This window comes from Carcharhinus amblyrhynchos, chromosome 10 (genome assembly GCF_965287045.1).
Source record: "Carcharhinus amblyrhynchos chromosome 10, sCarAmb.v2.hapA, whole genome shotgun sequence".
Classification (NCBI taxonomy): domain Eukaryota; kingdom Metazoa; phylum Chordata; class Chondrichthyes; order Carcharhiniformes; family Carcharhinidae; genus Carcharhinus; species Carcharhinus amblyrhynchos.
This window is the reverse complement of record NC_137333.1, coordinates 70,296,803-70,313,766: the sequence shown is the minus strand read 5'-3', so window position 1 is coordinate 70,313,766 and position 16,964 is coordinate 70,296,803. Positions and strand designations below refer to the sequence as shown.

At 43.3% G+C, this 16,964-nt stretch overlaps 1 protein-coding gene across 1 annotated transcript; it reads left to right on the top strand.

The window, feature by feature from the left end:
* The first annotated feature begins 13,993 nt into the window (after positions 1–13,993).
* Positions 13,994–15,308, top strand: gjb8 (gap junction protein beta 8). Its single transcript, XM_080197314.1, has one exon. The coding sequence runs from the start codon at positions 14,038–14,040 to the stop codon at positions 14,827–14,829; it is 792 nt and encodes a 263-aa protein (XP_080053440.1). The 5' UTR covers positions 13,994–14,037; the 3' UTR covers positions 14,830–15,308.
* The last annotated feature ends 1,656 nt before the right edge of the window (positions 15,309–16,964 follow it).

The window sequence follows — 16,964 nt, the reverse complement described above, 5'->3', positions numbered from 1 at the left end:
CATTTGCATTTTTTTCCAAATGATAGAAGGTAGAAGAGAGTATGTCCGAGTCCCTGGGATCCTTAATTATGCTGGCTGCTTTCCTGAGGCAGCAGGAAGTGTAGACAGGGGCAATGGATGGGAGGCTGCTTTGCGTGATGGACTGGGCTTCATTCACCACCTTTTGTAGATACTTGTGGCCTAAAGTTAGTTTATCTATTAGTCACAAGTAGGTTTACATTAATACTGCAATGAAGTTACAGTGAAAATTCCCTAATCATTTGGGTACACTGAGAGAGAATATAAGCATGGCCAATGCACCTAACCAGCACATCTTTCAGACTGTGAGAAGAAACTGGAGCATCTGGAGGAAACCCGTGCAGACTCCGCACAGACAATGACTCTAGCTGGGAATTGAAACCGAGTCCCTCGCACTGTGAGGCAGCAGTGCCACTGTGTTGCCCCATGACAGAACAAGAGCCATATCAAGCTGTGATACATCCTGATAGCATGCTTTCTATGGTGCAACTGTAAAAATTCATAGAATCATAGAATCCCACAGTGCAGAAAGAGGCCATGCGGCCCATTGAGCCTGCACCAACATCAAAACCACCCAAGCTCTATTCCTGTAACCCCATGTATTTAAGTTGCTATTTCCCCTCACACTAAGGGACACTTTAGTAGAGCCAGTCTACCTAACCCACACATCTTTGGAGTGTAGGGTGAAGCCAGAGCATCAGAAGGAAACCCATGCAGACACAGGAAGAACATGCAAACTCCACGCGATCAGTCTTCCAAGGCTGCAATTGAACCTGGCTTCCTGGCACTGTGAGGCAGCAGTGCCAACCACTGTGCCACCATGCCACCCCAAAATTGGTAGGGGTTATCGTGAATATGCCGAATTTCCTTAGCTTTCTGAGAGTATAGAGATGTTAGTGAGCTTTCTTAACTACAGTGTCAGTTTGGAGGGTTCAGGACAGATTGTTGATGATCTGAACACCTAGAAACTTGAAATTATCAACCAACTCCACTTTACCATTATTGGTGTAGACTGGGGCATATCCTGCACTATGTTTTCTGAAGTTGATGGTAAGCACTTTCGTTTTACTGACATTAGGGATATTATCGTCACACCATTTCACCAAATCTTTTTCCCTGTACTCCATCTCGTCATTGTTTGACCATGGTGTAAACCATGTTATAAACAATGGTGCTTTAAACTGTACATTTATCTCCAAGATCAGAGAGAGTTGGGGTCTCCAGAGTAACTAATTAAAGTTTATTTATTCACTGGTGTCACAAGTCGGCTTACATTAACATTGCGATGGAATTAATGTGAAAATTGCTTAGTCATCACACTATGGTGCAAATGTAAAAATTCATAGAATCTCACAGTGCAGAAACACTCTGGCACCTGTTTGGGTAGACTGAAGAAAAATTTAGCATGGCCAATGCACCTAATGGGCATTTCTTTCCAACTGTAGGGAGAAACCAGAGCACCTGGAGAAAACCCACATAGACATGGGGAGAACATGCAGACTTTGCACAGACAGTCCTGTGATCAATATTTGCAACCCTGGCTGTCAGCTGTGCAAATTCTAACACGGCTGGGTCACTTTAACCACCATGCCCCCCAGTCTCCTGGCAGGATTTTAAATCACTGCAGCACTCCTTTCTACAGCAGAGAATCTCCCTTTCTCCCTGTCAGAAGCTGCAGTTAAGATCAGAGCCTTCTGAAGTCCTCTGACAGAGGGGAAATGTCAATTTCACCTGGGTGGTGGGGGGATGCATTCCAGTCTGTGCAGCGGTGCATTCAGTCCCAATATGTGCACACAGCTTTGATTTTAAGTTGCTGAGGTTTCCCAGCAAGCAGAAATCATTGAAACCATCTTTTTGCACTTGAAGCATTCGATCTGTAACAAGTTGGAGGTGTAGTGCCTCATAAAAAATTCAGCTGTCAGATCAAGGGATTTCTATCATCTTCCAGACAGCTGTGTTTATTTTGATTTCCCTTCATGGTTGATTGCACCTCAAGTACCCCATTAATCCTGACTACAATGTAAACAGTCTAATCCTGACTGACACGCTGTGGATTTCCCTTCATGGTTAATGCACCTCAAATACCCCATTGATCCTGACTGCAATGTGGACAGAATCTAATCCTGATTGACAGTCAGTGGTTTCACTTGCCACCTGAGTTTACTAATCCAAATAATCTTATTTGCATCTTTCATGTGGATGAATCCCAACTGAAAGACGCTGCCAGCACTAGCAGGAAATTCTCTTGGTTTCCCACCAGCATGGGAACTTTGCCTCAAAATGGGCAAATTCAACCCAGGAAATGGGAAATCAGAGAGAGTTAGAAAATGGGAATCAGAGAGGGTCAGGGGACAGGAATCAGAGAGAGTCAAGGAATGGAAATCAAAGAGAAAGAATCAGGGAATGGAGAATCAGAGAGAGAGTTTGGGAATGGGGAATCAGAGAGTCTGGGAATGGGAAATCAGAGAGAGAGTTTGGGAATGGGGAATCAGAGAGAGAATTTGGGAATGGAGAATCAGAGAGAGTCTGGGAATGTGGAATCAGTCTGGGAATGGGGAAACAGAGAGAAAATTTGGGAATGGGGAATCAGAGAGAGAGAGTCAAGGAATGGGAAATTGGAGAACCAGGGAATGGGGAACCAGAGAGAGAATGGGAATGAGGAATCAGAGAGAGGGTCAGGGGATCAGGAATCAGAGAAAGTTTAGGAATGGGGAATCAGAGAGAGTCTGGGAATGGGGAATCAGAGAAAGTCTGGGAATGGGGAATCAGAAAGAGTCTGGGAATGGGGAGTCAGAGAGAGAGTTTGGGAATGGGGAGTCAGAGAGAGAGTTTGGGAATGGGGAATCAGAGAGAGAGTTTGGGAATGGGAATCGGAGAGTCTGGAGATGGGGAATCAGAGAGAGTGGGAATGGGGAATCAGAGACGGACTTTGGGAATGAGGAATCGGAGAGTCTGGGAATGGGGAATCAGAGAGAGAGTTTGGGAATGGAAATCGGAGAGCCTGGAGATGGGGAATCAGAAAGTGGGAATGGGGAATTAGAGAGAGAGTTTGGGAATGGGGAATTGAAGAGTGTGGGAATGGGGAATCAGAGACAGACTTTGGGAATGGGGAATCAGAGAGAGTCAGCAAATGGGGTACCTGAGAAGATCCAGGAATGATGAAACATGAGTGCCAATGCAGTAAAGAGTTGGGTAAAGGAGTATCAAGTCAATTTCTGATCCCATTTCAGTTCAGTTCTGAAGAAGTGCTTCAGTATTGAAATTACCTAGCTTGTGTGAGATGCTCAAATGAAGACCCATCAAGCTCTGTGGTCCCATTGCACTCTTTGAAGAATAAATATTCTCTGTCAAGCAGCGGCATCACAATCAAGCATTAACTTCTCAGGCTCTTTGTGAAATATTGATATTTGCAAACAGGCTGCTGTGTTGCCTACATATAAGTGTTTGCAAAACAACAACAAGAAAAGACCTGTTCATGTGTATAGCAAATAATTGCATTTCAAAAGTAATTTGTTTGTTAAGGAAGGATGTCCTCGTGATATTTGATGAAATTGAATTCTCTTAATTCAAGGTTTCCAATTCTCTTCCTGCACTAAGGCAGACTTCTGTCTGTTCCTATAGCTAGTAATTCCTGGAACAGATTGTTAGTTTGTTGCCATGGGTTGATGGTAAGAGTAGGAGTCTGTCCTGTTCTTACCACCAGCCATTGGCATGTTGGAAGGACTTGCAGATTGACACTCAACCCTTTGACTGTATAATGAATGCATGTTTCTTGGCCATTAATTCCTGGGGTGGAACTCAAAGCTGGAGCTCCTGGCTCAGGGGAAGGGTCACTCCCCACTGCACCCCAAGACCCCAATTCAAATTTACTTAACCAAAATTATCTGCTTATCGTTTTTTGCGAAGAAAAATTCCTTTTTTACTGTTTAATTTGAATTGTTAAATTCAAATTGTTAAACAATTCCAGTGTAAGAACTAAGAACAACTCTGATTTATCAGGAAAACAAAGCAGAATACCACGGCTCCTGAAAATCTGAAATTTAAAACAGAAAGTCTGGAAACACTCAGCAAGTCAGGGACTCTTGCTGATATTCTCCCAAAATTGGTTACAGATGTCTGGGTCCAACTTTTGTTTCCAGTTCAGATGAAAGTCCTGAAATATAGGATGGAGTTTTATCATCTGTCTTGTCAGCGGGAACTTCTGGTCTTGCTGAAGTCAATAGATTTTTGAATGGCTTGCTGCATTTTCCAGTCCCTCTCTCGCCAGAATGGGGTTACAAAGTTCCTCCTAATTCTGTTTCTTTCTGCACCGATATCACCTGGCCTTTTGAGTGTTCCCAGAAATTTCTGTTTTACTTTTGTTTCTATGATCATTTTCTCTTGTATTACGCCATCATAATGTTTGTCATTTTATTGCTCCTACCCGTCACCCTTTTGTTTCTTTCCTGCCTTTTATCTGGTTTTGTATCTGTTAAAAAGCCATTCAGCTGTAATGATTTCCAGTGTTGGAATGCCATTGACATTAATTCTGTTTCTTTCTCTACTAATACTGTTTGATTTATTGAATGCCCCAGAATTTTCTGTTTTGATTTTTGGATCATCCAGAGTAGAAGCAAGTGCAAGTGCTTATATTATTTTATTAAATTGTCTTTTATTTAGTTGATCCTTCATATGAAAATTTTAAAATAACAGCAATTATTCAATGATAGTTAAATATTGCAGACACCATTTTAATGAATAAAAATATTGGTTTCAAATTTCTTGTTACGCAGCACTTGTTAAGTCCTGATCTAAAACCTGGCATGTACATGTAAACTTTACCTTTGGTTTTAGGTGCATCTGAACTACATCCAAACAGGAGACTAATTAGATCCAATAACTTCAAAGAATTTATGAGAAATACATTTCTATTCCTTGATCTTCAATTTGCAGAAAAACTGTAAACTAATCTATCAGTTAGACTCTTTGAAGTTTAGGTACAATTACCAAATTGCTCATATTATCCCAAAAATTAAATTATTTGAGATTTACAAAAGTTCTTACATACTTGGAGTATTTTTTCAGATTTCCCTTCGTTATGAAGTGTTATGAAAGACGATAGTAAAGTGGTTATGGTTTTAAGTTTATTTATTAGTGTCACAAATAAGCTTACATTAACACTGCAATGAAGTCACTGTGAAAATTTCCTAGTCGCCACACTCCAGTGCCTGTTCAGGTACACTGTGAGAGAATTTGGTATGGCCAATACATCTAACCAGCACGTCGTTCAGACTGTGGGAGGAAACTGGAGCACCCAGAGGAAACCCACACGAAGGAGAACATGCAAACTCCACACAAACAGTAATCCAAACTGGGAATCAAACCCAGGTCCCTGGCGCTGTAAGGTAACAATGCCAAGCACTGTGCCAACGTGTCACCCCTGGTCTGCATTATGACAGAATTGTATACGTTATAAGAACAAAAAAGATCATGAATCTTGACACAAATATATTTTGTGAGGTATCAAATGCTTTCTGATCTGAGGACATTCTAAAAGTGCCACCTGTTGGTTAGAAATAATCCACCAGAGTTAGAGGATGATTTGTGCTTACTGACATCAAGGTCTGGAGTTCACTGACTGAGAATGTGATGGAGGAAAATTCAGTTGGCACTTTCAAAAAGAAATTGGATAAGCTTCTGAAGAGACATGTCTTGCAATGTTGCAGGAAAAGGGTGGGGGAGTTGGATTTGCTCTTGCAGACATCCAGCATGTAGATGATAGGCCAAATGGCCACCCTGTATTTCACCATTTTGTATGATTCTTGACAAAGGGGATGCTAATAGTTTACTGAAATTAAGTATCCAACATTATTCTGAAACTTAGAGCCACCCAACCAAAGGGAAACAGTTCTAGATTGGGAGGGAAGAAGTCCATTTATTCTTTGCTACATTCCACCTAATGGTGCATTTTGATGCAGATAATTTTCCATGTATTTATGTGACATACATGTATATCATATATGTACCGATGCCACAGGGTTCTGCTTGTGGCGAATATAGATATTGCTGCTAATTGTGAGGACTCACAGAACTGGAAGGTGCTAAGTTATTTGAATATTGTCAAGGCTGCACCTACCAAGGTAAACCCTAAGTGTTCCATCATATGCCTGACTTGAATTTTGGAGATGGGTGGACAGGCTTTGAATTGCTGGAATGTGAATCACTCATCAGGATGTGTTGAGTCTTTGCATTTACTTGCAGGACTCATAGGGCTGGTCACGTCAAACTTCCATTCAAGTACTAGGTTCTGAGATGCTAATGGTGAAGGATTTTATAATGATGGTGCTATTGAAAGTAAAGGAAAGATGGCTAGGTTTTTTCTTCTCAGAAATTAACATTGCCTGGTAATGGCTGCTTGGTACTTATCAGCCCAAGTCTAGATGTTGTCCAAGTCCTACTGTAGGTTGCCATGGGCTGCTGCATTATCAGATGAGCATCAATGGAGTTGAACACCAGTTGGAATGTCAGTGAATAGTCCTATTCCAGACCTTAAGATGGAGGAAAGGTAATTGATGAAGCAACTGATAAAGATTGATCCATTAGTGCTGCCTTGAGGAATTATAAAACAATGCTCAGATTGTGAATTTTTGGTCCAAATTAGATTCTGAGGTTTGGTAACCATTGTTTGACTAACAAGGCAAAAATCTATACAAAGCAACTCATTTATCTTGCATCATTTTTCCTGCAGATTAAGGAGAAATGATGCAGGATAAAAAAATCTGTTGCATTTAATATTTTGAACCACATTGGCTTTTTGAACTATCATTGTTTCAGGAAATGTCCTGACCCATCTTATTTTTCTTTAGTCTTTCATGGGATGTGGATATCACTGGCTAGACCTGCATTTGTTGCTCATCCCGAATTGCTCTTGAACTGAGCATCCTTCTGGGCCATTTAAGAAGGCAGTTAAGAATCAATCATATTTTAGTGGGTATGGAGTCACATGTAGGCCAGACTATGTAAAATGGCAGATTTCCTTCCCTAAAAAACATTAGTGAACTAGGTGGGTTTTTATGGCAATCAATGGTAGTTTCACAGTCACCACTACTGAAATTAGTTTTATTTAATTCCAGATTCATTAACCAAATTCAAATTCCACCTGCTGCTGTGGTAGGATTTGGACCCATGTCCTCAGAGCATTAGCCTGGGCCTTTGAATTATTGTCCCAATGATCTTAGTGCTATGCCACCATCTCCCTACTATATCCTGTAGTTAATTAAGCAGGTGGATTTCATTGCAAGTAAGTCTGAAATCATGGGCACGATTTTACCTGAAAAATTCAAAGTGCTGTAAAAGTCTGAAAACCGCAGTAAATCAATCTGGTTTTTTCAGCAAATTTGGCACTGCAACTTCCTCCACTCGTCAATTTAATTGACAGCAGAAAGATTCGTACCAGTAAGGGGGGGGGGGGGGGGTGGGGGTGGGGGGAGGGGGGAAGTTGGAGCCTGCCAGTGAAGTCGGCTTCAAAGCACTTACAATGCCATTCGCAATTACACCTGATGTCCCAGTGCACTTGGACACTTCCTACCACCATCGTCTCCCAACCCCATGAATGTCAGACGTTCCCCTGATGCCCCATTTTTGGCGGCAGTTTTAAACTCCCACACAGCAACATGGGTTGCCGGCATCGGGAGCCTCTCCCATCATGACTCCCTCTGCAGCCCCATCTCCTCATGACCCCCCCCCCCATTTGCCAATCACCTCTGGTCTACAAATCACTCCCCCTGAAGAGCTTCCCCTCATATACCCCCCCGAGAGCTCCCCCCTTGCATACCTCCTGCAGAGCTCTCTCCTTGCATACCCCCTGCAGAGCTCCCCCCTTGCGTACCCACCTTCAGAGCTCCTCCCTTGCCAATCACCTTCCCATGCAGAGACTCCCCCCTTGACGATCAACCCCTTTGCTTACCCCTTTAATAGTCCCACCCCCATCCAGGCCCATCCCCACTCAGGCTCCACCCCACTGGCACAGCCCCAGCATAGTTATGGTGCCTGGTGGGCTCAGCAGGGTCTGAAGTGGGCACAGCTAGACTGGCTCACCCACGATCGCACAGGGGATTCAGTGGCCTCCGATCTTCCTGCTGGTGGACACCAGCTGTGATTCGCATCAGCAAGACCTCCCAGTAACGTGGGGAGAAGTATCTATATTTAAAATTTGTTTATTAGTGTCGCAATTAGGCCTATGTTAACACTGCAATGAAGTTATTGTAAAATCCCCGAATCAGCATACGCCTGTTCGGGTACACTGAGGGAGAATTTAGCTTGGCCAATGCACCTAACCAGCATGTCTTTCAGACTGTGGGAGAAACCCAGAGCACCTGGAGTAAACCCATGCAGACATGGAGAGAACATGCAGTCTCCACACAATGATTTGATTTTATTATTGTCACATTATTTACAGTGATAAGTATTGTTTCTTGCATGCTATACAGACAAAGCATATCATTCATAGAAAAGGAAATGAGAGGATGCTGAATGTAGTGTTGCAGTCATAGCTGGATTGTAGAGAAAGATCAACTTAATGCAAGATAAGTCCATTCAAAAGTTTGACAGCAGGGAAGAAGCTGTTCTTGAGTCAGTTAATATGTGACCTCAGATTTTTGAATCTTATTCCTGAAAGAAGGTGGAAAAGAGAATGTCCAGAGTGCATGGGATCCTTAATTATGCTGGCTGCTTTGCTGAGGCAGTAGGAAGAGTAGACAATGTCAAAGAATGGGGGGCTGGTTTGCATGATGAATTGGGCTACATTCACAACCTTTTGTAGTTCCTTGTGGTCTTGGGCAGAGCAGGAGCCATACCAAGCTGTGATGCAACCAGAAAGAATGCTTTCTATGGTGCATCTGTAAACGTTGGTGAAAGACGTACCAAATTTCCTTAGTCTTCTGAGAAAATAGAGGCGTTGGCGGGCTTTCTTAACTATAGTGTCAGCTTAGGGGGACCAGGACAAGTTACTGATGATCTGGAGATCTAAAAACTTGACCCTTTCTACTTCATTCCCATTGATGTAGACAGAGGCATGTTTTCCTTTATGCTTCCTGAAGTTGATGAGAATCTCCTTTGTTTTATTGACATTGAGGGAGAGATTATTCTTGTCGCACCAGTTCACCAGATTCTGTCTCATTCCTGTACTCTGTCCCATCATTGTTTGAGATCTGACCCACTACAGCAGTGTTGTCATCAAACGTAAAAATCAGATTGGAGGGGACTTTGGCCACACAGTCATAGGCGCATAAGAAGTTTAGGAGGGGGCTGAGGACACAGCCTTATGGGGTACTGGTGTTGAGGATGATCTTGGAGGAGGTGTTATTGCCTATTCTTATGGATTGTGCTCTTAGGAAGTCTAGGATCCAGTCTCAATGGCGGGGGAAGGGGGGCTGTCGAGCCCCAGGCCGCAGAGTTTGGAGATGAGCTTTGTGGGAACAATAGTGTTGAAGGCTGAGCTATAGTCAATAATTAGGAGTCTGATGTAGGTATCCTTATTATCTAGATAATTCAGGGTTGAATGCAGGGCCAGGGAGTTGGCATCTGCTGTGGACCTGACCCAGTTCGGGAATTGAACCTGGGTCTCTGGCACTGTGAGGCTGCAGTACATTGTGCCACCATGCTGCCTTTCTAGGCATGAAGGCAAAACAAGACTGGGAAATCATGTGCTGCATAAACCTGGTTCACACCGGATTTTTGGCCGCTGCCTGGCTTGCCATGCCGATTAACCGGCATGGAGGGTGGTAAGATTGCACTCCATATATTTTGCATCTAAACAAGTAGGTCAATTTTTTTTAATTGTGAAAGGCTAGGGACTGTGGAACTCCAAAGGGGTCCATGCACACAGGTCATTAAGATGCTGTAGATAAAAAGGTGAATGGAAATTTAAAACAAGAGACAACTAGAATATGAAAGATAAGGGCAAGAGGTTTTGCTACTTTTATGCAAAGATATGGTTAGACCACTTCTGTCACACAGTGCACAGTGTGGCTTCCACACTAGTGTAACATTGGCTTTAGACTGAGTGCAGTGTAGATTTACCAGAATGTTACCAGATATTCAAGGGTTAAGACATGAGAAGAAATTGTGTGAACTGGGCTGTCATTCCCTGGAAGTGGGAAGTTAATGGATAATTGGATTGAAGTTTTAGGATTTTGGAAATAGTTGCTAAGATAGAGAGAAACTTTTCCGTGGTGAGAATATTGAGAACAAGAACACAAAGAGAATTTTGGAGGTAGGAGGTATTTCAACATCCAAAGGATAGTAGAAACGTGAAACTCCTCTTATATAAAACAATGTGAACTCAATTAGTAAGTTTAAACCTGAAGACGATAGATTTACTTTTGTCAGGGGGATTAAGGGATATGGAGACAAGGTACTAAATAGAGTTAGGATAGCAATCAGACCTAATAGCCAGGATTGTCCAGCCATTCACGCTGGCAGGATTCTCTGGTTCAGCTGCAGTGAACTGATATTTGGCTGAGTGCCAAATTCTGCGCCCTCGCTCGCTGTGGTGGCGTGATGTGAATGGCCAGAAAATCCCAGCCAATGGTTGGAATTCTCCGATCTTGCCTGTGACTTGGATTCTCCGATTCGCTGTCATTAGCAGTGAGTGGCAGAACGGATTTGAGGAGCTAGCTGACCTATTCTTGTCATCCTGTGTGGTCAGGGCTTTTTTGTAGGCCTCGCTAGAATTGTAATTTATTAGTTGTAGGAAGGAGGTGGAAAGAGGGTCTGCCTTGTTTCTCAGTGGCCCTGGAAGGGGAGTGCAATATTCACTGATATACACAAGGCCTTCTAAGTTTTGATTTTTTTTATCAGTGTCACAAGTAAGCTTACATTAACACTGCAATGAAGTTACTGTGAAAATACCCTAGTTGCCACACTCAGGCGCCTATTCCGTTACACTGAGGGAGAACTTAACACGGCCAATACACCTAACCAGCACGTCTTCCAGAGTGTGGGAGGAAACCGGAGCACCTGGAAGAAACCCACGCAGGTAACATTCTGACACTGCACAGACAGTCACCCAAACCGGGAGTTGAACCCTGATCCCTGGCACTGTGAGACAATAGTGCTAACCACTGTGCCACAGTGCACTGACTAGATATTGAGTGTATTTTAAATATTTACCTTATTTACGTTTGATTATTTGGTTTTTCCTGATCCTCTAATTGGCCATGTTTATTTTGACCTATTGTTGATTAGCTTCATGGAGTCTTACACTTGCATTTGCCATGTTAGTTTTATGATCCATCAAAATGGGCCCAATCAGGCAGTTCTTTTCACGTACCCAACGAGTAAAACTAACTCAAATTAACTTAGGGACAAATTAAGAGGGGCAGCCCCCAAAAAAGGGGGGACAGCCCGGACAGAAACCAAAGTCCAAAGGAAACTTAAAACATTAAATCAAAATGTGATTATAAGGGTCTATAACGCACACCAGCCCCTGCAGTGCCCAGTGGGCATGGAAGGCGTCATCTGCACCCATGAACACCGCATGCTCCCTCTCCAGGGACACCTGGCCGCGAACGTAGCCGTGGTAGAGGGGCAGGCACTCAGGATGGACAGCCCCGTCGATCGCCCACTGCCTGGACCTATTGATGGCACGTCTCGCCAGGCCTGGGGCCCAATCAGGCAGGTTTTGACTTGGCCTCTTTTAAGGTCAAACCAAGTAGACAAACTCAAACTAAATTAGGACAAAGTAAAAGGAGCAGCTCCCCAAAAGGAGGGGGAACAGCCCCAACAAAATCAAAGTATAAAGGAAACTTAAAAACGTCAAATTACAATGTGATTATTAGGGTCCTTAATACACCCCAGCCCTTGTGGTGCCCAACAGGCGCGGAAGGCATCAGATTTTGACTTGGGGCGGCCTGCAATTTCCTTCATCAGCAAATCTCCTGCAATTCGAGGCGGCCCTTGTGCACTCTCTCACCATTGCGTCATTCAGGTGAGTCGCTATAAAAAGGGTTAGGTGATAGCGATAAATCACGGAGCAGCTCACCAGGGAGAGGGAAGCATCCGAAACACATATTGGAGCAGTTTCCTTCAAGGATTCGCAAATTAGAGGTTTATTTATCAACAGAAAGCCGGTGAGATATCTCTCTGAAACTCTTGAGTAGTAACTATATTTAAAGTGAGCGAGAGAGGGTGCATTAAGATTTTGTGGCGTCTTGGGCTTTTGGTTAGAGTGAGGCTCTTATTGAAGCAGGTTTTGTAAGCAATTGAGAATGTGTGCGCAAGAATCACTTTGATTTCTTTTGAGGGTTTTAAAAATTCACACTCTTCAATCCACACTTAATGCTAGATTTTGAACACTAGTCACTGACTAAAAATTAGGAGACAGATTAATGACATACGGATTTCACAATTTGGAGGGGAACGTTTTCTACTAGTTCCTGTATTTTTTTTTCCATTTCGGGTTTGATTTAACTTCTCGAAATTGAGCTCTCCAAATCCGGTATACTAACTTGCGAACTGCTGTTCGGTCTTGGTGCCTGTATTTGGTGAGAGGTGCTGAATGCAAAGTAACAGCGTTAAAGTTAAATATGTTTTCTATTAACCACAGGATTAGCCCAATTACTTGTGAAATGGGAGAAAACGAGATGCTAATACTAACTTGTTTTCTAAATTCGTGGTTTGTTAGTAAAGGCGCTAAAATCTCAATTACAAGAAATCGACAATTTTGGGTTCTCAATCGATCGCGACAAAACTTTGTTTAGGATTATTGTGCGAATAGTTGATCTGTTTGTCCCTCAGAACAATGCCTCTGTCTAAACTTAACCCGCAGACTTTGACCTTTTTTTAAAATAGTTTTACCTCTGCACCATGTCTTAAATGTTTAACGTTCAGGCGATTAAAGCGAAACATGTGGTCAGTAAATGTTTTATCTACTTGTAGCAATTAGAACGGAGAATTTTGTGACCTGGGCTGTGCGCTCTGTACCACCTTCTGTTCACTAACTACTGCTTTGGATGTCTATGTAAACCATTTCCACCCACCAACCGGATTCTAAAGTACAAATTCAGTCCATCGAGTCTGCAGGGCTCTCGAAGAGCATCTTGCCCAAGCTCACCCTGCAACGCCTCCTTCATGCCCACATCTCCTCTTCCGTACCCACCCACCCCAAAAAAATCTGGCGACACTAGAGGAATTTAACATGGCAAATCCACCTAACCCGTACATTTTTGAATCGGGGAGACAAATCTGAGATGATCGTGCAAACTCCCTGCAGTCACCCAAGGCTGGAATTGAACCTGGGCTTCAGGGCTGAGGCAGCAGTGGTTAGCACTGCTGTAGAAAAGACGAAATGAATGCATTGCGGATGACACGAGTAACAAAAGGTTGAAGATGGGATTCTTGTGGATGAAGCATTTGAAACACCACAACGTATAATTTCTAATGAACAACTGCCGGAAAATGTAGAACAGATGCTGCTTAACTGGCGCGCACGATCGGCTGTAGGGACACTTTCTGGACTGTAAATCTGACTCCAACACGCCATACTTGGTTTCCTCCCAATGGAAAAAAGTTAGTTGGGTGAATTGGTATTTTAAATTCTCTCCCTCAGTGTACCCGAATAAGCGTCCGAGTGTGGCGACAAGGATTTTCTCACTAACTACTTTTGCAGTGTTAGTGTAAGCCTACTTGTGACTAAACGTTATGTTCCACCTGGAGTTGGGTGGGAGGGAAGTTGACTTAACATGGTTTCATAGAAACCCTACAGTGCAGAAAGAGGCTGTCTGGCCCATCGAGACTACACCGGCCACAATCCCACCCAGACCTACCTACCTACCCCCCCCCCCCCCCCCATATCCTACACATTTACCTGCTAATCCCTCTAACCTAAACATTTCCGGACGCTAAGGGCCAATTTTAGCATAGCCAAATAACCTAACTCGCACATCTTTAATAATATCATAACTGCTCATACAAATATTCAAATTGTAATTAATAATCAAATGACTATGGTCTTTTTCAGTTTGGAACTAAATCTGGAAGATGAACTGGGGGCAGCTGCACCTTATCCTGGGAGGTGTGAACAGACACTCCACCAGCATCGGGAAAATCTGGCTCTCTGTGATCTTCGTTTTCCGGATCATGATTCTGGTGGTGGCGGCGGAGAGTGTTTGGGGAGATGAGCAGTCCGACTTTGTGTGTAATACCCTGCAGCCCGGCTGCAAGAATGTGTGCTATGACCAGTTCTTCCCCATGTCTCACATCAGGCTGTGGTGCCTGCAGGTGATCTTCATCTCCACCCCAGCTCTGCTGGTCTCGCTGCACGTCGCCTACAGACAGCACGAAGAGAAGAAATGCCTAGAAAAGCGGCAGGGCGTGGTGAGGAAGGAAGAGCTGGAGACGCTCAGGAAGCAGAAGATGCGGATAGTCGGCGCTTTCTGGTGGACCTATGTGATCAGCATTGTGTTCCGAATCCTCTTTGAGACGGTTTTCACCTACATGTTGTATTTCCTATACGGGGGCTTTCAGATGACCCGGCTGGTGAAGTGTAGTTCCCCTCCCTGCCCCAACACCGTGGACTGCTTCATATCCAGACCCACCGAGAAGACAGTCTTCATCATTTTCATGACGGTGGTGTCCGGGGTCTGTGTGCTGCTCAATGTGGCCGAGCTGTTTTACTTGCTAGTCAAGGCGTGCATGAGGCAGTCTCGCCGGAGACATCACCCCAGCCACCAAGCCAGGAGCAAAGAGAAGGAGCAGAATGAGATGAATGAACTCCTGTCCATTGATGCTAAACACCAGAAAGTAGCCTTGGAGTTGCACAAAGCGTCTTGAGTTTGACTTGGTCCCAGTGTGAATGTAATGTGCGACATTAATATTTAACTGGAAAGTGACACATTTCCCCAGGTTAATATGGCCCCATTTTATGTACCCAGTAGTCTGTACCCGGCACTTGAGTTTTAAATACCAGGCAGATACTCCAAGCGCACAACTTGCACTATTTTTGACCACATTTACCAATGTTGTATTGTCACTACACTAGTGCAATATTTAGATATACCAGTGATGGACTGTGAAACCAGCAGCTGATCTATTGGATTTTTCTCGTCTCCGTGTGAATATCACTGCCGGCGGATTAACAATCCACCTCTAATTCCACGTGTTTAAATAGTTTAATTATTACCTCTTAGATTCAGCTGCTCAGTGTCGCTGCTGTAATGAAGGATCTTACCCACAGAGTGGCGCGCGCTCCTACCAATTCGCTATTTTTCTGTAGTTTTTTTTATATAAGCAATAAAATTGTTCTACATTTATTTGACCGTTCCGTTATCTCTTCCTAAATTTCCAGGTGCCGAAGGGTGGATCTTTGACTGCTTTCCAAACTTGCGCGGATAAACCAAAATAACTAGTTTCTCTTGGAAGTACAACGGGGAGCTCATTTTAAAGCTGCGATCCCTCACTGCATTTATTCCAAATTGGAGTATCACTTTCAAAAGTGTGCCATTGATCAAGGCAACTGAAAAGATCTTTGCCTCATCTTCGTCAAACTTAAGCCACTTCAGTTTTCTTAACTGCCGTAATGTAACCATAGGCTAAACACCTGACTTTTTTTCTACTGAATCCACATAGAATCAACACGAAATAGCCAATCTTGGCATTTTGCTATTCCTATTGTCCTGAAGCTTGATTCATGTAGTGCTCTAAACCTACCTACAAGTTTATTGACTCACTACTTGCCCTGAAGATGCCAGATACAGCTGGCTATTTATCCCTTGAGCATATTCCACTATCATTTCATAGCTGTCTTGATCTCTAATGTAAACCTGAATGCCTTTTTGACATTCACTTTACCTGGCTTCATAGCTTCTAATGAGATTCAATTTTACCTTTTTAAAAAAAGTGCTCTAACTTGAAGCATCCAAACTGTCCACCAGAGAATATTTCCTGCAGACACTTGCAGCATAGCTAAGAAGCTGTTTTTGGCCCCTGACTGGCCAGCAATCACTTTGTAGTTCTCTAATTGTGACATCAGATGTGGGTGTCACTGGCTATACCACTTGTTCTAGTGGTAAGCTGCCTTGAACTGTTGCAGTCTACAATGTTCCTCCAGTGATAAAGGAACAACTTTCTAGTTAAACGAGAGTGCTGATTGAGGGGGGGGGGGGGAAATGCAGGTGATACTACCATGCATCTGTTGCTTTTTTCCTTCCAGGATGGGTTTGAAGTACTGCAGTACATCTTGGTGCTTATACTAATCATGATGGTGGATGATGCCAACTAAGCTGGTTTCATCTTAGATGGTGTCAAGCTTCTGTGTTGGAGCTACACATCTGAGCAAGTAGACGAGTGCCCTGTAGATAGTGGACATTCTTTTGAAGACAGAAGGTGCATTACATCCTCCCTCCTTTTTTCAAGCCCCCACCACCAAGCAAATTTAAGATTTTTACTAACCTTGGATGAAAAATTACAACACTCTATCAACAGTCCTTCCTATCTTGACCCTCTATTGTGGCACCAGACGCAAGAACAGCTTCTTCCCTGCTGCCATCTGTTCAATCTTTAAGGCTTCCTAATCTTGCAACATCTTCAATAACTTCTCAGTTCTAAATTGTTTTGAAGGAACATTACAAGATGGTTAAAATCTTAGAGGAATGGCTGCCCTAAATTAAAGCTGCTGCCTTCTTGAAGGGCATTGGTAAATATGGAATTTAAGGGGATTGATCAAGCTACTGTCTATAGAGAGATAAACATGCCTGCTGATTTGGTAGGTCATGGGTAAGATCAGGTGATAGAGTATATGACTGATTATTACTAGTGGGGCAGCATTTACAAAACTGCTATTGCTGGTCTGAAGTAGTTACTCCAGTAGGCAGAGGGAAAGCTTCCCTATAGATTTCATGTTCCCATGAGAGCAGACAAGAGCATTTCCTTTTGAAAGGTGGGAATATTAATAGCGGTTGTACTAACCA

What these genes read in the sequence shown, in the direction of transcription:
- gjb8 (XM_080197314.1), top strand. Translation starts at nt 14,038, where the DNA reads ATGAACTGGGGGCAGCTGCACCTTATCCTGGGAGGTGTGAACAGACAC.